Source organism: Lethenteron reissneri, chromosome 27 (assembly GCF_015708825.2).
Source record: "Lethenteron reissneri isolate LAM-NWPU_2019-01 chromosome 27, ASM1570882v1, whole genome shotgun sequence".
Lineage (NCBI taxonomy): Eukaryota > Metazoa > Chordata > Hyperoartia > Petromyzontiformes > Petromyzontidae > Lethenteron > Lethenteron reissneri.
Window position 1 is genome coordinate 1,132,768 of NC_083805.1, and position 22,507 is coordinate 1,155,274.

The following is a 22,507-nucleotide window of genomic DNA, read 5'->3' on the forward strand; positions in this document are numbered from 1 at the left end:
CTGCTGCTGTTAATTTGTGTTAACTTTACGCAAGGAACTAGAGACCCCCGGCATAACGTGTCTGGTACACGGGGTAACGAGATAAACCAAAAACCTACACACGCACACTGTGTAATCGATATTGGCCAAAAACACCCCAATGCTGAAACATTACCTGCTATTTATTCAGTCGGGATCACACACCAGCAACATCACCACCCGTGCCCCCTCTCCATCCCCCCGGGCCTCCACTTACTGAGAAAAAACTTGGCAGGACCCTCCTTAAAGAGCCTTGAGCAGTGTGTGTCCGTGTAGAATGTAGAGCTCTGTAGCAATTTGTGAATTAAGAACGAAACGAAAGAAGTTTATTTAGCAGGTAAAGCCGACTGAGCGGGCTGATATCATCAAGTGGCTGATATCATCACCATCATCATCACACGTCGGAATTTATGGCAGCAGTAGCCACACAAATTGAAGGCGTGTTGTTTCCAAACGTGCAGGAAGGCGGAAAAACCGGAGGAACCCGGAGGGCAATCCACGCGATTACCACGGGGAGAGAGAAAACACGCGGACTCCAAATATACAACAGGAATCGTCGGGTACGGGATCGAACCCACGGCCTCCTGCGTACCAGGCGAGGGAGATAGCCTCTCCACGCCACCCTGTGTGTTCAGTTAAAATCAACGCCGGCTTGAATCTATCACCGGTGCGTGGTGGTGACGTGCGTCTGTGCGCCAGCGCTTACGAGGTGAGGTGTCGGTGGATCACGTCGAGATTCGTCAAACTGGCGATCCCGCCGAGCTGCGAGGCGGTGGCCAGGAGATGGTGGTAGACCACGTGTGTTCGTGAACCCGTCTGTATGTACCTGTGACGTGTGATCACCTCGCAGGCTGGATGGGTTTACGCCGAATATACCGGTTTGTTGCCACACACAACACGCCCTCCGGAGAAAGAGTTGTTGACATCAATGAGATCACTGTCATTATTATGAATTCCACGAGCAGCTGCGCTGTGACGAGATGTATTCAGGCACGCAGTGTGGTGAGCCATGATGATGATGGGGTCACGGCACGTCGCTATTGGGGATGATGGACGGTGGTCAAGAGTAGTAACGGAGTGGCAGCCAAAGAAAGGAACGCATCCCAGAGTACGTCCGCACAAAGGAAATGGAGCGATGAGATTCGTTAATTTCCGGTGCAGGTTCCGAGTGGGGTTGTTGCATCACAGGAGCGTGAGAGGTGGCGGCGCCGGCGTCTTGGGGAGGGAGGCCTTCATCCAGCAGCGGATTGATCATGTCCTGTTGACGTTGATGGCTCCACGGTGTGCGCCTTGCCTCTCGCCGCGCGTCTCTCGCGCCCCCTCGCGGACACCACTCGCTCCTGCGATACAAAGCAGCTGAGCAATGCGACAGCCAGCATCTTTCTAAAGTAAAACGATCACACATTTTTATTTTACCAGGTAAGGCCCACTGAGCTACGTAGCTGCTTTTCAGAAACCACTTGGCCACAAATGATAGCTCAACAAAGTGGCCCATCATTTGGACATTCAGAGCACCAAATTAACCTAAACAATCTTAATGCGTGTTTCTAAATGCGGAGGGGGAAAAATCGGAGGGCCCGGACAAAAAAATCCACGCGAGCACTGGGAGAGAGACACAACAAACTCCAAATATACAGCAGGCGTCAGGGTTGGGATCGAACCCACGACCTCCTCCATCCCAGGCGAGGGAGATAACATCTCGCAGCAGCACATACGTTTAAGAGGGGGGGGGGGCAAAAATCGGCCAAAATCGCGTGAAGTCATTTATGGACGGCCCCTAATCTCATATCAAGTCTACCGAGGCCATACAGACGACTTGACCACTGTAAACAAACTCGGCGTTGCCCTCCATCTCACAGACACACACGTGGGCGGTGACGCGGCTCGCTTTGTTATCGAGCTTCACGGCTCGAATCAAGCGTCCGCCCTGATTAATGATGCCAGTGTTATTAATTCACCATCAGAGCACACGAACGTCTGATTCGCAGTGGACGTTAAAGATACGCTGACGTCATTCGAAACGAGAAGGCAACTGACGGTGGTCATGGGCCAAATTTGCCAAAATGACACCGTCAATTACATCAATTGGGATTTTACACAACCAACCATCGCGCCTCCCATCCAACTGCGAAAACTTGGCAGGACCCAGGCTTTCGTGGGTGAGCAAGCATAGTACCAACCACAACATCATGACGACATACACATGGTTCACACGATCTTCTCGAGTTACCTGCCCGGGGGGAAGCGAGGCTCTTGGTTCAGGAACTTCATGAATTTTCGACCTGTCTTTGTCTCCGTGATTGCGCAACTTTGGGTGATGTAACTTTACGAGTGACGGCCAGGATGCGAGTGTGGAAGCGTCGCGGTTGTCACCGATCCTACAGCGGCGCCCCATCCAGTGGATTTGAGTAATCCTGATTGTGCGGTCGAGGCAAATCACCCGAAGGTTCAGCCAGGTCCCGAGTTTTTGCCTGTTTCAACAAATGCCGCTGTAAGACACGTGGCCCCACGGTAGCCCCCGCATTGGGCTGGAGGCTTTAAAAGAGTACAGTGCACATATGTAATATATTACATGGCGATATGGTTCCAAGGTCTGTGGCGTTTAATATAGCCTCGCCTTGCGTTGGATCACGGTCAGAGATCAATCATGAGAATCCACATCCCCGTGCAATGAGTTGCGCAAAAACGGGCAACTCCCTATCAGCTCTCTCTGTCTCTCTGTGTGTCCCTCCGTCTCCCTGTGTCCAGTCCCGTGCTCGGTCCTTCTCCCACCTTGCACCCCTCCACTGGAAACACATTGTCCTGCGGAGGGAGCTGGTAGAAACGTTGGGTTGCTCGGTCAATGGCCTGCAGGGTCAACGGCGGCGTGGTGTATTCCACAAATATGGTCGACTGTGAGGGCGGGCACAAGCCGGCGTGAGTAGGTTAAACGTTGACTTTTATAAGGGCACCACGGGGTGACCAACCCCTCCCCACCCAGCCCCACCCTCCCCACCTAGCCCCACCCTCCCCACCCAGCCCCTCCCCACCCTCCCCACCCAGCCCCTCCCCACCCTCCCCACCCTCCCTTCCCCACCCAGCCCCTCCCCACCCTCCCCACCCAGCCCCTCCCCACCCTCCCCACCCAGCCCCTCCCCACCCTCCCCACCCAGCCCCTCCCCACCCTCCCTTCCCCACCCAGCCCCTCCCCACCCTCCCTTCCCCACCCAGCCCCTCCCCACCCAGCCCCTCCCCACCCAGCCCCACCCTCCCCACCCAGCCCCTCCCCACCCTCCCTTCCCCACCCAGCCCCTCCCCACCCAGCCCCACCCAGCCCCTCCCCACCCAGCCCACCCTCCCCACCCAGCCCCACCCTCCCCACCCAGCCCCACCCTCCCCACCCAGCCCCTCCCCACCCTCCCTTCCCCACCCAGCCCCTCCTCATCAGACGGCTGCCGACTCCGTCGCCGAGGCCGCCCCCTCGTCTCTCGTGGCCACTGCGCGAGGCATTTAAAGGCGGTAGCGTCACGCGGAGTCCCTCCCCCTCCTCCACCCCCTCCCCCTCCACCCCCACCAATTAGCGCGTTGCCTCCTCCCCCTCCACCACCACCAATCAGCGCGTTGCCTCCTCCCCCTCCACCCCCACCAATTAGCGCGTTGCCCTCCTCCCCCTCCACCACCACCAATCAGCGCGTTGCCTCCTCCCCCTCCACCACCACCAATCAGCGCGTGCCCTCCTCCCCCTCCCACCCCCACCAATTAGCGCGTTGCCTCCTCCCCCTCCACCACCACCAATCAGCGCGTTGCCTCCTCCCCCTCCACCCCACCACCAATCAGCGCGTTGCCTCCTCCCCCTCCACCACCACCAATCAGCGCGTTGCCTCCTCCCCCTCCACCACCACCACCAATCAGCGCGTTGCCTCCTCCCCCTCCACCACCACCAATCAGCGCGTTGCCTCCTCCCCCTCCACCCCCACCAATCAGCGCGTTGCCTCCACCACCTCCTCCACGCCCCACCACCCCCCTGGTCACGTAGCCGGCCGCCTTCTTCCGTTCACGACGGCCCCGGGGCACCATCGGCGGCGGCAGCAGCAGCAGCGGCAGCCTCTTCTCTCGAGAACAAAGACGAACACGGACGGAGGAGAGAGACAGAGAGATAAGAAGACGACGACGAGTATAGCACTAGAGAGAGCGAGCGAGCGAGAGCAAAGGGGACGACGGCGTCAGCCCGCTCCGGAAACATTCCATTCACGTCGCTGGAAGTGACATCGGCGGGGAGCCGGGCCGGAAGCCGCGTGGAGTCTCAAGCCCGCGTCCACCCACCACACCGAGGCGGTACCGTCCACCCGCTGTGGTCCACCAGCCGTAGTCCACCAGCCTTGCCCGTTAAGCGGCCTGGTCCACCACCGCCACCAACATCAACAAACAACGACAACTCCCCTCAGTTCTAATAGGCGAGCAACGCGATTCTGCTTCTCCGCCTTCCACAAGGTGAGTGAGTTCCCCTCGTCTCGTGCCGCCCTCGTCTGTCCCGTCTGGTTCGCCCCCAGAAGACCTATTTGACGGTCGGGGTCAAGTCGGGGTCAAGTGAGGGTCGCGTGGGGCCGGGTCATCATGCCAGCGGCGGCCGTGAAGATGTCGTGGGGCGCTGTGGTCGGGGGGGGGGGGGCGATTGGTGAACTCGCAGCGTTGTGCAACAGCAGCGCGTGGCGAACTATGACCCGCACCTGATGATGATGATGATTATAATCATGATTATAATCATCATCATCATCTTTCTGGACGGGTCACCGGCGTTGATCGCCTCGAGCTTAGCCCCCGACTCTGCTGATGCTGCTGATGATATAATGCTGCTGCTGATGATGATGCTGATGATAATGCTGCTGCTGCTGATGATGATGCTGATGATAATGCTGCTGCTGATGAGGCGGCGAAGGTCGAACCCCGGGCCACACTTGTGCTCGCTTCTCCGTCGGTACAGAGCGACACGCGCAGCAGGAGATGCCGCGTGTTGGGTCAACCATCTCTCTCCTCGTGTAACGTTCACCTTGTACATTTACGATGCCTGAAGGAGACCCAACACAGTTGTGCTCGTCTGTTATTGATGAGGGAGGTGACCCCCCCACTGCTCCGTTCGACCCCCGACCCCCCCCCCCCCCCGCGAGGGGATAAGGGAGACGTCGGCGGTGCCGTGAGCGGGGACCCCCTGGGGCCGGGAGGCGCTACCCCGGGGGGTCTCCTGCCACTGTGGTGGTGGTGGGGTTGTTGTTGAGAGATGGTCTACCCCGGGGTGGCTCCTGCCACTGTGGTGGTGGTGGGGTTGTTGTTGTTGAGAGATGGTCTACCCCGGGGTGGCTCCTGCCACTGTGGTGATGGTGGGGTTGTTGTTGTTGAGAGATGGTCTACCCCGGGGTGGCTCCTGCCACTGTGGTGGTGGTGGTGGGGTTGTTGTTGAGAGATGGTCTACCCCGGGGTGGCTCCTGCCACTGTGGTGGTGGTGGGGTTGTTGTTGTTGAGAGATGGTCTACCCCGGGGTGGCTCCTGCCACTGTGGTGATGGTGGGGTTGTTGTTGTTGAGAGATGGTCTACCCCGGGGTGGCTCCTGCCACTGTGGTGGTGGTGGTGGGGTTGTTGTTGTTGAGAGATGGTCTACCCCGGGGTGGCTCCTGCCACTGTGGTGGTGGTGGTGGGGTTGTTGTTGTTGAGAGATGGTCTACCCCGGGGTGGCTCCTGCCACTGTGGTGGTGGTGGTGGGGTTGTTGTTGTTGAGAGATGGTCTACCCCGGGGTGGCTCCTGCCACTGTGGTGGTGGTGGTGGGGTTGTTGTTGTTGAGCTACGGGGAGGAGGGAGAAGCCGGAGAACAGGAGGAGAGGGAAGAGAGCACCGCACGCCGAGAGGCGCCCCGGGTCGGGCATGGAACCCGGGCCCCGCGTGCAGCGAGGCACGGTGGTTGGCGCCAGACGTCGGGGCAGCTGCCCCGGCCACGAAGAGAGCGAGGGGGGGGGGGTTATATGGGAAGTGCAGCGGCAGGATTGTGTTCATTGCAATGGGGAGCGCAACTGCCCTACGAACCCAGCAAACCCGAGTTCGATTCACGCTCACGGCCAACATAGGTGACGAATATCTGACCCGAACCTGGCGAGGTGTGTGGACATCAGCACGGGGGAGACAAAGGCGGTCCGGCGTGGTCCTGGCCACCCACCCCATCGTACGCCATGCCGGCCTTCATAGGTGCTACTCGCTAACAGCAGTTGGCCAAACAGTCTGTTGCAGGCTACACAGGGAGGGGGGGGTATTTGTAAGTGCAGCAGGTTGGAAGTGCAGCGGGACATTGAGAGGTGTGGGCGCAGCGGGATATTGCGAAGTTGGCAGCAGGCGCCTTGTGTCACGTGGGGTGGACACCGCTGGAGGTGGTGGGACGTGCAGCAGGAGGCTGCGGTGGCGAAGCTGGTGGTGGTCGTGACGCCGCAGCAGCCTGCGTTGGTAGTTCATGGCAAGTGCAGCAGGTGACTTGGTTGTGCAGCAGGACATGTCGAGACGGGCAGCAGTGGAGTGCCGTGGCGGCGGGGGGGTGACCCAGTGACGGTGGTCACAGCCGACAGTCGATAAGGGAAGCCGCCTTGTGATGACCCAAGCATGTCCCACACCCTCGATGTTTCTCCAAATCTGCCGTGTCATGTAAGCGGCGGGAATAATAACTGAGTCACCATCTGCTGCGCGTGACTCTGGCGTAACAGTGTGCAAGAGACCGTGCAACCCGAGCAAACATCCCACACACATGCACCCCGCATCACTATGACATTAACACAACTCTCCGCTGTCACGGGGCTGCCGTCATAGCAATGTGGAAGTGTCCCGATTGGCTCGGGGCCACCACCAGGGACGACTGGTGGTCACAATGCCAGTTTGAGCAGTATGTGTGTCTGTAAATTGGACTTCTTTCCCACCGTACGTAGCCAACCCTGCTAATTGGAGGTGCGGGGGGAAGGACAACAAACTAAACACTTTGATTCTTGAACCTCCTTACAGTCATTCGTTCCTGCTCCTAACCTCTGGGACAGCTGCCACCGGGGTCGCCTACACACTCTGGTGTAAAGGACACTCTTCCAAACAGAAACGATGATTATTTTTACCGTATTGTTTGAAATGCCCGAGGAATATGAGTACAGCGCCCTGTACGTGCGGAGAGCACCGGCTGTTAGCGTCTTCTCTGACGCCGTCGCGTTGCGGCGGGGGTCTGTGCAGGCAGGACCTCCACCTCGAGCACGGAATAAACACCGGCGCAAGTGACGAGATGGAGCCGGAACTCGATGGGCCCGAGGTGGTGGCCGGGGCACCGGAGGCGGCGACGGTGGAGGAGGGCGCCGCCACCATGTTCGGCTCGCTGGACCTCCTGCTGCTGTCGACGATCGTGGGCTTCTTCATCTACTGGTTCTTCTTCCGCCAGCCCAAGGAGGAGGTGCAGGAGCTCAAGAAGCTTCAAATCCCGTACGTCGCCCCCCCCCCCCCCCTACGGTTCGCAAAACTTCATTTCGGTCGCATTGAACAGGATGTGGAGTTTTATTTTTGACGTACGCTAAAAAAATTACCGTCCACCGCCAACGGTGACAATTCATCATTTCTGTTACCCACGGAACCAACTGAGTCGGTTTCTTTCATGGCAGTACACTTTGAATTGGCGACGACTACTCGCACACATTGCCAGACTCGGTGTAAGAAGGGAAGCAGTTGTGTGAAGATGCTGCCCCCCCCCCCAACCATCAAGAATGTCAGGGATTAGAGGGCAAAGAGGCACAGTGTGAGACGCGTGCAATTTGGAACAACCAGGTCGGCTTGGATGGAAACAGCCTGGAACCCAATCGAGTGGCCGATTCGAGGTTTCACAATTACGGGAGTGCGTTACCGTGCTTACGCCAGGAGATTTGTCGTGTCGGATTGCAGGTGCCAAGAGGCTCAAACCTCTCGCGATGGGAAGTCGGCACGCGCAAGGGACACAGCCGGACAGGTTTTAAAACACGGGCTCGCGTTCAAACTCCAGCAGCCACGGATTGTTTTTCTTTCACGACAGGGTACAGATTGTGCCGTTACCGACGTAGATTAAATTCGGTGCGCTCTGCGTGGCTGCACTTTGGCATTGGCGTAGAACGCAGCGAGGCGCCATGGCGATTCGGGGAATGCTCTGTGCCTTTTGTCGGGTGTTTTGGCTTCACGCGATCTGCGTGCCGGTCGCCAGCCCAATGGCGCCCCGGCAAGGCCGGGGTAACCAAATAACTTTCTCGGCGGCAGACGTTCCCTCAGCGTGCGCGTCTGCCCGTAGACCCGGCTCAACCCGGCGGCGGGGAGTTATTACGCAAGTCGGGGCAGCACGTGCGCACTCAAGGACAGCTCGTGGCTTAGGGAGGGGGCAAAGTTCACGGGGAGCAAACTATTGTGAACGTCGTCCCGAGTTCACATACGCCCCTGCCTCCTGCAGTCACGTAGGCGCAGGCACGCACCATCGTCATTTCTGGGCCTTTTTTTTCTGTTTTTTTGGCAGAAAGCCGAGGACAGCGCTGGAACGTTCGAGTTGGATGAGAATACACATTGGGTTTCTGTCTCCCCGCCCTCCCCCATTCATTTCCAATCATCCTATCGGTGTCAGGTCACCGATAGCATGAAGTGACTTCAATTCGGAAATTCTCGCAGACAGCAGTGTACCACCTTGTATCAGAGAACATGGCCGGAAGATGATGTCATAGAACTACTCTTGAAATCGACTTCAGTAGCCGTCTGCATCTGCACGAGGACGACTTCGTGAATATGCCCTGCTAGGAATGTTGCGTCAGTCAAAACCAGCATTGTTAATTCTTACATTTGAGCTGCATTAAGTGAAAACAATCAATTTAAATGTGATGAGTCATTTTAGTGTGACTGACCAACGTGGGGAAGTATGGTCAAACAACCCCTGTGACGCCAAAATTTGTGATCGCAAGCTTCCGCCACGTCTGCCTACAACAAAATAATAATGCTGAATGTGCGGGCGATCACATCGGAGTTCAGCAGACCGAGAAGGCTTGAGCCTGGCCAGTGAGGGAGAATGGGGGAGAGCTGCCCGGGGAATACCAAGTGTTGTAGGCTCGCGCTGCGTGCCAGCCGAGCGTATGGCAGCGTTTATCAGTGAATCTATCTGTGCGTAGCTTCGAGCGTCACCCCCTAGCATAACGGGCGGTGGGTTTTCTCCGGGCTCCACGCTTCCCTGTGGGCACGAAACCAAAACCCTCACTGGTGAGGTTGGCACAATGTGGGGCGTAGGAGGAGGGGGGGGGGCGCCCTTCATCCACTGACAAGGGGAGAATAATCTCAAACGGCAGGGAAGGACCAGCGCGCACGTTCGTGGTTGCGACGAAACGTGCTGCCGTGCTTGTGGCGGCGTGGCGTGCGGGTTTGTTTGCTCGGCCCCACGTCTCCACGTCTCCACGCTTGGACTCTTGTGTTCTGTGGCCGCAGGACCACGGCGCCCAGGGAGACGAGCTTCTTCAACAAGATGGTGAAAACGGTGAGGGGACCGCTCCTCCGGCAACATCTGCTTCAGCTTGACGAGCGCCGACGATGCAGCGCATTCCTCACGTTATCGGTTTTTCCCCTCCCACGGCTATCTCGATTGCACAAGCAGCGTTGCGTCGGCGCGAGAGATTCCGTTCCGTGCTCTTACCAGCGGGCAATGCGGTCCTTCGTGTTAGAGAAGCGGCCCGCGGAAGCGGATATCACAGAGCTACCGCCGAGGTTCCTTCTATAGTGGCCTGGCCCGCACGGTAGAGGGCTGAACTTTGTCCCCCGTTCTGGCATATTAGATTTTGGTGTGTCGCATGGCAGTCAGACTGATATTTTAATAATCACAAGTGGGGAAAAAAAATCCCCAAATTGAGTGCAGAACCTGAGTTTTTCCCAGTCTATGTTGTCCGGGCTGAAACCATCAACATCTTTACAATTCTAAAACCTTGTTTAGTCACTGCCAGTTGATACCTGGGTTGAAGCCCAGGCTCTCGATGGTGGCAACTCAGCGCTCTGACCTTTGACCCACCCAGGCCCGCCCCTGCGATGAGGCCATCGAATGTAACCGTACGATCCAAACCTTGGCAAATTTCTCTAAACGTCAACATTGACGAAATGAACTTGGCGAAACAGACGTAAGGCACGGGAAAACAAGATTGGCACAGCAGAGGGGGCGGGGTCAGGGGGAAGATCTTACACCACACACAGGAAAATCCGTCGCAATCTGCGGCGCTTAGGAGACGTAGACGTTGGGGGGGGGGTCACATGAAAGAGTCTCTCCCCTCCGATAACGCCGTGCGGGGCGGCGCACAGTGGCAGCGCTCACAGCGAACGCCCCCTCACTATCTCCTCCACCGTCCTTCCTCCCCCCCGCCGCCGCCACCCCCTTCCAGGGCCGCAACGTGGTGGTGTTCTACGGCTCGCAGACAGGCACGGCAGAGGAGTTCGCCGGACGCCTTGCCAAGGACGCCCAGCGCTATGGCATGAAGGGCATGCCCGCCGACCCTGAGGAGTTTGACTTGGTGAGTCTACGCGGGCACGCGGCGTACGCCGTCGGATAAAAGCCTCCGCTGGTGGCGGGCAGGGGGGGGGGGTGGGTTGCGTTTGACCCTTGCCGTGCCACGCTGTTCAGTGCGGGTCGGGGGTCGGTGAAGTGGGGGGGGGGGGTGCCCAGCAATAACCGCCGGGTGCGGTTGTTGTTCGCCGGCTGCAACTGGGAATGGAACCCGGGTCGCTGGGTTCGTAGCGCAGCGAGGTAAACGCCGCACCAGTACACACTTTTAAACGCTCAAAAGTCGCAAAGTGATTACCGCCGTCATCGCTAGATTCTCCTATTTTAATTGCTGAGGAATGATCTCCCTTACAAAGCTGACACATTAACGTGGATTTCGTAATATGAAACCCACGTTAATGTGGCTATGAACGCGTGATTGTTTTTGACTTGGCGTCGCGTGGGGATGGAGGTGTAAGATGCGTCGTGTGTTTTGTTTCTCGGAGAGATTGAAGTCCCGAGCGCGGAGCCGCGAAGCGTTGGACTCGGCGTGCGCGTGGGAGGTGCCGTGGAGCCACGATTCCACATTCCCTTTGGCCTTTCCCTTTTTCCCCGCGATCAAAACAACCGAGAGTTCACTGTGGTTGTTTTGTTATCAGTTTAACACGTTGTAGGCTTTCGCGACCAATATCATCCATGACACAGGTTTTTTGGGTCAGATCGCATAAATACATAAAAGTGACGTTCAACCTGTTTTGTTTTCGTTATTATTTGGCGATTCTGCATTGGCAGCGGTAACACTGTGCGTGGCCTTAAAGGGAAGAAATAAATAGGTGACATTTCAGGCATAACTATGAAGAAGAGCCATTGCCCGAAACGTCACCTATTATACGTGTCAAGTTTCGTCGTTATTTGTTTTAAGTCAAAAGCATTTGCGGACGGTTTAACCGGAGCGTCTCGTCACGCAGTCGGAGCTGCCCCAGCTGACGAAGATCGAGAACTCGCTGGCGGTCTTCTGCATGGCCACGTACGGCGAGGGCGACCCGACGGACAACGCGCAGGAGTTCTACGACCTCCTGCAGGAGGGTTCGCTCGAGCTCGCCGGGGTCAAGTACGCGGTGAGTGCCGTCGCTCCCGAGCGGGGGCATGACGACGATGACGACGCTCGACTCTCCAGCGCCGTGCTCGCCCCCCCCCCCCCTCGCTCGGGGCTCGCAACGTCACAAGCTTCCACCACGTTTGCTTCCAGCAAAATCGTTGCAAGAGCGTGCGGGCGGGCGGGCGGGCGGTCGCGTCGGAGTTCAGCGCACCGAGCTGGGTTGAGCCTGGTCAGTGAGTGTTAATGGGGGGGATTTGCCCCGGGGAGTACCAGATGTTGGAGTCTCGCACTGCGATCCAGCCGAGCGTATGGCAGTGTAGATTCGTGAATCTATCCGCACGTAGCCTTGAGTGCCGGCCGTCGTATAACGCGTGGGGTGGGTGTTCTCGGGGTTCTTCGGTTTCCTATCCACACGAAGCATTCCCAATGCAATATCCCCCTGATAAAGAGTCTTGGGACTCGGGCGATTACTTCGCCAAGCAAGCCAGAGTCTCACAAGTCCTCTTTTGGAGGCTCTTACATTGCTATACTTCACTTCTCCTTTCCTCACATCTCCTACACCTTTAATAGTGCTGTTTGTTGCTGGCCGTTCAGGCCTACGCTCAGCCGTGACAAAGCAAAAAAAACGCAGCCAAGCCGATCGCTTTTGTTTGCCCTTCAGTAGCATGGCGGGGTCGCTTAAAGGTCGCGCGGTGGTAAACATCTACGTGGTGGCGATGGCGTTGCGCGCGTGCAGGTGTTCGGTCTGGGCAACAAGACGTACGAACACTTCAACGCTATGGGCAAATACCTGGACAAGCGGCTGGAGGAGCTGGGGGCCGAGAGAATCTTCGAGCTGGGATCCGGGGACGACGACGCCAAGTACGGCCGACGCCGCCACGCACGGCGACCAAACCCGCGAGCCCCCCGCCACCCACACGTGCCTACGCCTCCGTTCACCGTCGCTGTGTCCTTTCCCCCTTCCCTCCCCCCCCCCACCGCAGCCTGGAGGAGGACTTCATCACGTGGAAGGAGCGCTTCTGGCCGGCCGTGTGCGAGTATTTCGGGGTGGAGCCGACGGGAGACGACGCCAGGTGAGAGCCAAACGAGAGCTGCGTCATCTCCGTCTCGGGCCTGAACGGTGCCCGTGGGGTCACGTTCCGGTCTCTAATTACTTACTCTAATTACTCCGATGGGCCCGAGGGTAAATCGCCGTGGTCTACGCGCCTTTAACCGGAGGAAGAGGAGCCCTCTCGTCGTGGTCAGCAGCAGGGCCTCGACATTGGCATCGAGCTCCTGAACCTCAGTGCTGCCGCTGTCATTCGCAAGACGAGCGTTACTTCTGCTGTTGCAGAACGGTTTTGTCGGTCATGCGATTCGTATTTTCAAACATTGGCCGGCACAGGAAGTCTGTAAATCACGTAACCAGGGCAACACTGCGGTCAGCCGAGCGGCGAAAACGCACGGAACCGTGATGGTGGGTGTAGCGCGGCCCTTGTACTACTCGCGCTTTCCACGAACCTCCTCGCCGGGGAATCTCACCGCGCGGACCAAGCGCCCGCTCCGACTTGAACCATGGTACCGGTGCCCTCTCCATCGCCTCCCAGAGGCTGGGCCCAGGTCTCTTTATATCCTCACCGGCTCCTCGGAACTGGTCACCCACCACCTGTGCCATTTTGCTCGCTAAATCAAACGCAAATTGGCACGCGCCAGTGCAACTCGATTGTTAGCAGATTATCGTGCGAGCCTTGCTGAGCCTGCAAGTCAGGTGCGTGCGGTACTGAGCTCATTATTCAATGATCCACGCTTCAAACCATGGACGTGTAGCACGCACAGGTGTTCACAATAAGGGCGCTATTGTCTTGTCAGGCTAAAGAGATTCAAGGGTCTTGTGTCAAATACTTGTTTTGTGTTGGCACAGAAACACATTTCTTACTTGCGGTGTTTGCGAGACCTGGGGGGGGGTGAATCACATTCGTAACTCTCATTCGTAACTGGAACTTCCATCGTTAATTAACAAAACGTCGCGGCAATTGTAAGTTGGGTTCACCGTTTTGCTGTAATTGTATATTTTATCTTTTAAAAAAAATTTACGCCGCGAGACCAGGTATACATTCAGGTTGCTCGCAGTGCGATTCTTCATATTAGAGAACGCCCCATGGAAGTGGGTATCACAGACCTTCCTCTGAGATCCGTTCGTCAAGTGAAATCTGGTCCACACAGTCGAGGGCAGCGCTGTCGCATGAAGGTTAACCCGATATTTTAATTCGCAGAGCTGGAATTCATCTAAATTAACTGCAGAACTAAATTTAACGTGATTTCGTTTTTTTTTTCCCAATCAGTGGTCAGTGACCAGGTTGAGAGACCCTCAACTCGGTACATTTGAGGTCCCAGCTTAATCACAGGCGGCTGCACGCCGGATCGAAACCCAGGATCTCGGCAGTGCCTGCTCCGCCCTTTGACCTCTGAGCCGCACTTGGCCGCCAAATTGCTGGTTGCAATTACGGTCGACCTCTGAGCTGGCGGTTCGGCCAGATGTGATGCGAGCGCGTCCGGGTGTGTTCCTCCGTGTTGTGTCACCGCGGCCCAGCTCGATACGTTTGCTCGACGCGTGTGCCGTTGCCCTCGTCCTGTCGTTCCCAGCATCCGGCAGTACGAGTTGGTGATTGACGCCGACGTGAACAGCAACAAGGTGTTCGCCGGGGAGATGAGCCGCCTCAAGTCCTACGAGACCCAGAAACCGTGCGTAACCCTCCACCTACCCCTCCTCCGAGGTCCTTAGTGATTTTTTTTGACTCGCGTAGGTGCGGAGCACAGGGCCCAAAACGCCAAGTGCCCGGCAACAAACAGAACCGTCGTCGAAGTTGTAAATAGAGAAGAGCGTAACGCGTTTCCTGAATGGGTGGGTGGGTGGGTGGGTGAGTGACTGGGTGATTGGGTGGGTGAGCGGGTGGGTGGATGAGTGAGTGAGTGGGTGGGTGGGTGGTTGAACACAGTGTGGATGAGACAAATCAGTCCGTCTGGTGGGCAGCAGAATCTTCAGCATGGGTGGAGCAATCGATCAGTTAGAAAATTCAGATGGAAATAAACATTTTAAAGTGCAATGTCACCCGCAGCAGAGTAGAGGCACCCTCGGTCATCACGTGGTCTAAGGCTGACGAGCCTGCAGTAGCCAACCGATTCCACACGGACACGCACTGGGAGAGGCGTCGTTACTGATGAGTGCTCTACCAGCCTCCAATCCCCACACAGTGACCAGCAGCGCGTCCCGTCAATGGATCCACGTGTCGTTATATTGGGACGCACGCACAGTGGGCAGCAGTGGCGCAGTGGTCAGCTCGCTGTGCTCACAAACCCGGTTAGCCGTGTCCGATTCATGGCCCTGGCAAGCATCGGTGACGATCAACTCGGCCTCAAATTAGTACCTGGTGCAATGTGTAAACATCATTACTGAGAGACAAAGGTGGTTGGGCGTGGTACTGACCGCACCAGCCCCTCTCATGCCCCGTACTTGCCGTAATCGGTGCTCGCTGACAACACAACTGTGATTCTAGTCAACAACTCGACAACTCAACAACTCGACACATTCACCAACATTGTGGCCCTGAAATGACAAACGATGTCATTTGGGTGACGTTTCGGTCAGTGGCTCCTTGTCCATGGCAGAGAGAATCTCTGCTTTTTCCTGCTTTGAGAGCACATTCTGCAACAGCCTTTTGTGGGCTACACGGGGTTGGTTGTGGTTGTGCGGCCGTGGTTTGTGACGCCGCGATGAAGCCGCACCGCGTCGCCTCCACCCCCCCCCCCCCCAGGCCGTTTGATGCCAAGAACCCGTACCTGTCGCCCGTCACCGTGAACCGAAAAACCAACCGCGGCAACGATCGCCACTTCATGCACCTGGAGCTCGACATCTCGGGATCGAAGATGCGGTGAGTGCGGCGGCGGTAGTGGTGGCGGCTCTCATGTGGTGTCGTGTGGTGTCGCCCACGATATCCTCATTATTTATATTCATTTTTAAAAGTCGATTTTAGCCACATTGTGCTATCGGCGTAATGTCACGAATCCAAGGATCCAATGGGATCTCTCGCAGAGTGGTAAGAACGGCCCACATAAGCAGATGTCACAGAGCTACCTCTGAGATCACTTGAAGTGACCTCTGGTCCACACAGTCGGTGGCAGCACTTCCCTACCCAGCCTGACCTCTAACGTCTGAGCTACCCGGTCACCTCTTACTCTCTTGACATTAAGGCCCTCATCCTGCAGTGGATTGACTAACAGGGCTGCGCAGACACGAACATCATCATCGTCGTCGTCGTCGTCATTATTAACACCCACCTCCTCCTGCTGCTGCGCGTCCTTGTGCGCCGTCTCCGCTGCGCCGTGGCCCTCGTGAGCAGCTACGAGGCGGGCGACCACGTGGCCGTGTTCCCCACCAACGACGGCGCCCTCGTCGAGGAGCTGGCGCGTCTCCTTGGCGCCGACCTCGACACCGTTTTTTCGCTCAACAACCTTGACGGTATTCGGGGAGGGGCGGAAGGGGGCTGAGGAGGAGAGGGATGTTGGCTCTGTGTGTGTGTGCGTGTACGTTTATCCGGCTCTTGTTTTTTTTTTACTTCAATGCCCGCTTGCCGCTGTTTTGACGACATGGGTCAGAAACTTGGACATGAATGAAGAGGGGGCGGTTGTACCCTTATCGATCGCGGTCGGGGGAGGAGGGGTGGCGTGGGAGGGAGAGGAGGACCGGCACGTTGGCCGTGCGTGTGAATTGCCGGCTGTGTTTCCTTCAGACGTTGCGATATGCGGAGATTAAAGAGAACAAATGCGCCAAGATGCACGAAGAGATTGGCATGTACGCCGCGAGTCAGAAAGGCGAACACGTTAATGAGGTTAAAAGACATCGTGAAAAAACGTCAGTGGGATCGGGCAAGATGCGTCGCTGCGAGGCCAATGGTCGTGGATAATAACGGAGCAGGCAGCCAAGGGAGGGAACGCGACCCAAGAGGATGTCCATCGGGGGAGATGGAGCGACGAAATTGGCTCGTGCGTTGGCGCTGGGTGGATTGTCACATCGTGCGGGATCCTGGAGACTGTTTGGCGAGGCGTTCATCAAGCAGCGGATTGACCATGGCGCGTGACGGTGATGGACGAGTGCCGTTTGAACCACTCGCTCATTGCCGGAGCCTCGCTCGCTCGCGTTGCGCAACCAGCGCGTGACCTTCCCGCGCTCGCCGTGGAACAAAGCGACTCGAGGTCGTTTTCCGTCGACGTGACCAACGGCGCCCGTTTACATTTAACGGCCGTGCCGAGCGATGCCTTATCTCGTTCCGCTGTCAGCGTGGAGGCTGTCTTGTCGCGTGGGCTCCACCCCGTGGCTCCGGTGCGGGTGCGTGCGAGCGCAGGAGAGAGCGAGCGCAGGAGAGAGCGAGCGCAGGAGAGAGCGAGCGCACGCGTGTGCCCCAATCTCGCCGAGCGTGTGCCGGTAGACTGGTGTAGGCGGCACGCGACTTGGTCGTGGCCGCCGCAGCGAGCGGAGGTGTAGTGGATGCGGGGTGCCGAGGACACTGGACGGCGAACCCCGTAGCGTGACCTTGTTTAAGGGGGGGGGTGGGGGGGTGGCATGCAACGACTGGGGTGGAACATGACACCGTCAATGTTAAACAAACGTTAAGCAAACGTTAAACAAACGTTCAGCTTACCGATGACGATCTGCTTCTGCCTCTCGTGCATTCTGCTGTGTTCCCGGTGTTTAACGAGGAGGCGAATTGTACTCGGTCCTGCCTCCTACAACGATCGCAGACAGTTTGCACTTCATCACATAATAATAATTATTATTTATTTGATAGTCATTGACGTATTTGTCCATGAGAGCCACAACGAGTCGTATGATTCTTTTTCAGGGGGGCCTTGCTGCTGCTACTGCTGCATTGGGTATTTATCACGACGTGATTGTTTATTATTCTTATTCACGTGGGAGGAGGAAAGCGGAGCGCCTCGACGCTCGATTGAGCAGCAGGAAGTCAACCGGGACCCCCGCGCGTTCACCCGTTCACCCGTTCCGTCGCTTTTCACAGAGGAGTCGAACAAGAAGCATCCCTTCCCCTGCCCCACCACGTACCGCACGGCCCTGCTGCACTACCTGGACATCACCAACCCGCCGCGCACCAACGTGCTCTACGAGCTGGCGCAGTACGCGTCCGACCCCAAGGAGCAGGAGTTCCTGCGCCGCATGGCCTCCTCCGCCGTCGAGTGCAAGGTGGCTCCTCCTCTGCCTCTCGCCGAGTTCCTGCCGCTCCTCTGATCCCGACCTTTCTCTACGGGTCATCCTTCCTCTTCCTACTCAGATGGAGCCATCCCCCTCCCCTCCCTCCAATTCAACCACTCCTTGAGTGTTACTCCTCTTCTGGGTGAGCCATGTCTAACTCCTCCTCTGATTGCATTCTATCCTAACCACTCTGATAATGAACGAGCCCATTGCTCGTTCTCTCCCAAATCAACCATCCCCACCCTCTTTCACGTGAACCGCTATCCGCGACGGTCGAGCGGCCGTACCGGAGGACCCGGCGGACCGTTTGGTGACCCGCGGGAGAATGCCCTCGTGGAACATATTTACGTTGCTTTGGTAAAGTCCGGAGAGCCGCAGTGTAAATATTGAACCTCGAGGGACTGCAGCGCTGCACCACAGCCGCCGTTTGAACACGGACGGCGTGCGGGCAAACGCTGGCGTCGTGGTCGGAGACTCGCCGAGGTGGCGCCGGGTGGCGCCGGGTGGCGCCGGGCGGGGCGCACCTGCCGCTGCCCACGTGGTGATCGCGTGGCCGTCTCCGCGTGCAGACCCAGTACCAGAACTGGGTGCTGGACGAGCGGCGGCACATCCTGGCCATCCTGCAGGACCTCCCCTCCGTCAAGCCTCCCATCGACCACCTGTGCGAGCTGCTGCCGCGACTGCAGGCGCGCTACTACTCCATCGCCTCCTCGGCCAAGGTGAGGGCCCGCACGGCGTCGCCCGGCGCTTGACGCGTTCACACGGTCCGCACACACGCAGCCAGCGCGCGCGCGCCGCTCACCTTCGCGTGTCCCGCTCCTCGCCGGCACAGGTTTTCCCCGACAGCATCCACATCTGCGCCGTGCTGGTGGAGTACAAGACTCGCTTGGGGCGCACGAACCGCGGCGTGGCCACCAGCTGGCTGCAGGGGCGCTGCCCCTCGCAGAACGGGCACAAGCCCACGGTGCCCGCGTACGTGCGCAAGTCCCAGTTCCGGCTGCCCTACAAGCCCAGCTCGCCCATCATCATGATCGGGCCCGGCACAGGCCTTGCGCCCTTCCTGGGATTCATCCAGGAGCGCGAGTGGCAGAAGCAGCAAGGTTCGTGGTGCGGGGTCGCACTGTCACCGTTATTTAACCGTGCCGGCCTTCATAGGTGCTCGCTACAACAACGCTTTCCCCAAAAAGTCTTGTCAGGGCTATAAGGGGTGGTGGGTGGTGCTTTGTCTTTGTGTCAACACGCTGCACAGGCAAGGAGGTGGGAGAGACGGTTCTCTACTTCGGCTGCCGTAATCGCAGCACGGACTTCATCTACGAGGAGGAGCTCGAGGCCTTCAAGGAGAGGGGCGTCCTCACGCAGCTCCACGTGGCCTACTCCCGCGACCAGGAGGAAAAGGTTCGAGAGGACTCGTTCATTCGCCGCCTCGTTCAGAATATTGACTCTCGCCCGACTTGGCGACGTCACGATGATCGACGACGATGTTAACAGCGGTCGTTTGCTCAGCACTCCGTGAATCCACTGCTGGATGAACACCTCCCTCCATGCCTGATCTGTGGATTGTTGGGGGTTGGTTGTTTGACCATTATTCACCACGCTGGTCAGTGCGTGTTGGTGACGAAGGGAGGGTGCCGAAGGCAGGTCCAGACGCCTCTCACCTCCGATGCCAGCCGTGTTGGGGAATTGAGCTGCAGTTGCCGAGTTCGTAGCGTGGCGCGGTGACCACTGCGCCTTCGCTCGCCGTAGACGTGTGTACGCCTGATAATGAAATAATTAATCGTGTGAACACAATAAGTGTTATCCTCTCACTTGATACAGCTATCGTGCTGTGACTGTTCCACCTGAAGACGGAGGCTTGTGTTGCTTCCGAAACGTCGTGATTTTTATTTTACTTTTATTAATTTTAATTTTTTACCTACGTGACTTTACCGAAAAAACCTAAGAATATGAATCCTTGCAGTCACGAAAGCTTCAAATCTAGAACACAATAAGCGTGTTTCACGACGAGCCCGATACGATGTTAGGAAGCGATGTTTGTTTTGTGAACCCAGTTTTGTTAACCTTCCGTGCCCTTTGCGGGCCTGCTGCACACGTGCCTGTCAGGTGTACGTCCAGCACCTGCTCACAAAGAACAAGGAGAACATCTGGCAGCTTCTGCAAAGCAACGCACACATCTACGTTTGTGGGTACGTCACCCCAAAGACAAATATCTTCCGCGTGGGGAGACTAACAGACTATTGGGGCAAGTGTCACTCGGCCTCGCACGAGTACGCGCTGCAATCTCTCAGCATCGTCACTGCGGAGACAAAGGTGGTCGGCCGCGATGCCGGCTACCCCACCCCCTCGTGGGACGTGATGGCCTTAAAGGCACTCGCTAACAGCACTTGCCCCAACAGTGTACGTTACCCCATACGTACACACGATCGAGCACACCACCTCACGCCACAAAAATAAACGTCTGGCCAAGTCGGTCTGAAGTTTTACACACAAATGAGTGTGAATCGATACTCATCCCCTACTCACTGGCCCGAGCTGAGGAAATTCCTGTGGCAGAGTCCAGTTTCGGTCGACCAATTGGCAGGAATTCAGCGATTCAGATTTATATTTACTTGTATTGTATCCATTAAAGAGTGCATATTCATGTTAAACAGAAGAAAAGAGAATGATTTGCTAATGTTACATCGGTAGCGACTTATTGAAGGGGTCGATGTGACCACAAGCAATTACGTTTATATGGCCTAGGTTATCACGAGTGTGCAATATTCGTGCATTGTGAGCTCTGTTACACAATCATAGATTACCGACAGAACTGGTTGCGTGTCGACGGAGCATCTCGATCGTGCGGCAGCGATCGTAGCGAGTTCCACTTTGATGGAACCGCCGACGGAAAAGCTGCGAGCTCCAAATGTCGCCCGTCCGAGTGCGCGGAACAACCGAGTCTCCGTGAGCCTCCGGGAATCAGAAGCGGCGGAAGTTACAAAAAAATAGTTTTTTAATCAAGTGCATTGACAGTGGAGGCTGAGTCACGGCACGTCTCACCTTTGCCCCCCCCCCCCCCCATGCAGAGACGCCAAGAACATGGCGCGGGACGTGCAGGCGGCCATCTCGGAGGTCGTGTCGGAGTGCGGCGGCCTGACGCAGCAGCAGGCCCTGGACTTTGTGAAGAAGCTGCAGACCAAGGGGCGCTACTCGAGCGACGTGTGGAGCTGAGCGCGGCGACGCAGCTCGGGACAAGTTCCCCCCCGTTGAGGCGCGTGGAGCGGCAGAAGGGCGTTTAATTTGGAATTAACGATCGATCATCCAACTAATCTATCTAACCGGGCAGTCCCAATGGGGTTATGCTGTCAAGTTGACGTTTTGACAACTTATTCAATTGCCCAATCGCCATTCGGCACTAAAGGCGTTGTGTGGCTCTAATTTTACGTGGTGAGCACCGTCGTTACACGCCGGGTAAAAAGGATGTTTTTTTATCATTTAAAATTTGGACTTTTCAGATTTTTATTGGCTGCAGGTGTTCAGCCCTAATCGTTTTTATTGTTGCTGAAATGCCTACGAAGCTCTCGAAAGCAAAACTTTTTTTTAACCAATCTTAGTAACTGTCACACCCCCCCCCGCCCGACCCTGACGGCGAGGAAAGTAAATTGGACGCGGCCGTTCTACGCCGTCCGGCCGGCAGAGGACACGAGACTGTGATCCTCTAACTCGGGAACCCCCCCCCCACCCCCTGCCAACTCATTCCCACACCCCCTGCCCCCAAACGGCGGCAGCATCAGCCGCTCACGTGAGGAGTGCCTTTTTAAAATGGTGTTTAAATTACACGCTCACGCTCTCCTTTAGAAACGGTGCAATCTGCGTTGTGCGAGCAAAACCCCAATCGCGGAAACCCGCGTCGATCCGCGTGGTCGGCCGAACGAACGGGAAACGCAATGGCCGGGCGAGGTTTGTTTTGAGATGCCGCGCGCGACTCGCAATCGTGGCCAACGGATACCTAGCGCAATCGTTTGCTTTTTAGAAGTTCCACGCAACCCGAATAAAAAAATATTTTTTTAACGGAGCGAACGTATTCCACTGGTGGAGTCAACAACGCAAGCAGTGCTACGGCAGAGGTGCGAACCCGTTCACGGTCGTGAGCGGCGGTAGCGTCGACGCCGCCTGTGATATTTACAATGCTACAGAGCACTTTTGATCATTTGTCAGAGGGAATCCTGTTATAGCGTTGGTCTTTCATCAGTAACTGAAATAGCATTTTATACAAAACTGGCAGTGCAATGTGTCGTATGTGTGTCAAGAATGAAGAGTAGCCGTTAAGTTTAGAGTCTGTAAATGCTGTGCTAAGGTAGGCGTGCGCTAAGATGAAAGGGAGAGCGGCAGCTGCTTATTCTAAGTCAAATCTGTCGGCGGTTCTTAATTGTCGTACGCTCCGATCGGCTGTGGTTTTATTTTTGGACGGATTTACATGTACACTTTGTTTTAACGTTCCGCAAAAATTATTTTAATGTGAAATAAAGGTCTGTTTAACGAAACAGCTTCCGCGGGGGTTCCGTGCTACTCGCTCGCGACGCGTCGGCTGCTCGAACCCAAACGACGCGCCGCGAACTTCTGGGCACGTGACCGGAGCACCGTCACGTCAGTCAACCCCCCACAGCGTGC

At 56.8% G+C, this 22,507-nt stretch overlaps 1 protein-coding gene across 2 annotated transcripts; it reads left to right on the forward strand.

Moving 5' to 3' along the window:
- The first annotated feature begins 4,021 nt into the window (after positions 1 to 4,021).
- Positions 4,022 to 22,380, forward strand: LOC133348286 (NADPH--cytochrome P450 reductase). Of its 2 annotated transcripts, none has more exons than XM_061561022.1 (16): positions 4,022 to 4,488; positions 7,244 to 7,486; positions 9,485 to 9,533; positions 10,423 to 10,551; positions 11,489 to 11,638; positions 12,356 to 12,480; positions 12,603 to 12,692; positions 14,242 to 14,340; positions 15,411 to 15,527; positions 15,996 to 16,114; positions 17,670 to 17,851; positions 18,430 to 18,579; positions 18,693 to 18,960; positions 19,110 to 19,255; positions 19,961 to 20,043; positions 20,923 to 22,380. In XM_061561022.1, the coding sequence occupies exons 2-16, from the start codon at positions 7,293 to 7,295 to the stop codon at positions 21,065 to 21,067; spliced, it is 2,046 nt and encodes a 681-aa protein (XP_061417006.1). In that variant the 5' UTR covers positions 4,022 to 4,488; positions 7,244 to 7,292; the 3' UTR covers positions 21,068 to 22,380. The 2 variants fall into 2 exon arrangements, with proteins under 2 accessions (XP_061417006.1, XP_061417007.1); XM_061561023.1 differs by having other exon boundaries at positions 7,248 to 7,486.
- Positions 22,381 to 22,507: the final 127 nt, after the last annotated feature.

What these genes read in the sequence shown, in the direction of transcription:
- LOC133348286 (XM_061561022.1), top strand. Translation starts at nt 7,293, where the DNA reads ATGGAGCCGGAACTCGATGGGCCCGAGGTGGTGGCCGGGGCACCGGAG. An exon ending in CCGACGGGAGACGACGCCAG is followed by an intron (nt 12,693 to 14,241) that starts GTGAGAGCCAAA and finishes TGTCGTTCCCAG; the next exon opens with CATCCGGCAGTACGAGTTGG. An exon ending in CCATCGCCTCCTCGGCCAAG is followed by an intron (nt 18,580 to 18,692) that starts GTGAGGGCCCGC and finishes TCGCCGGCACAG; the next exon opens with GTTTTCCCCGACAGCATCCA.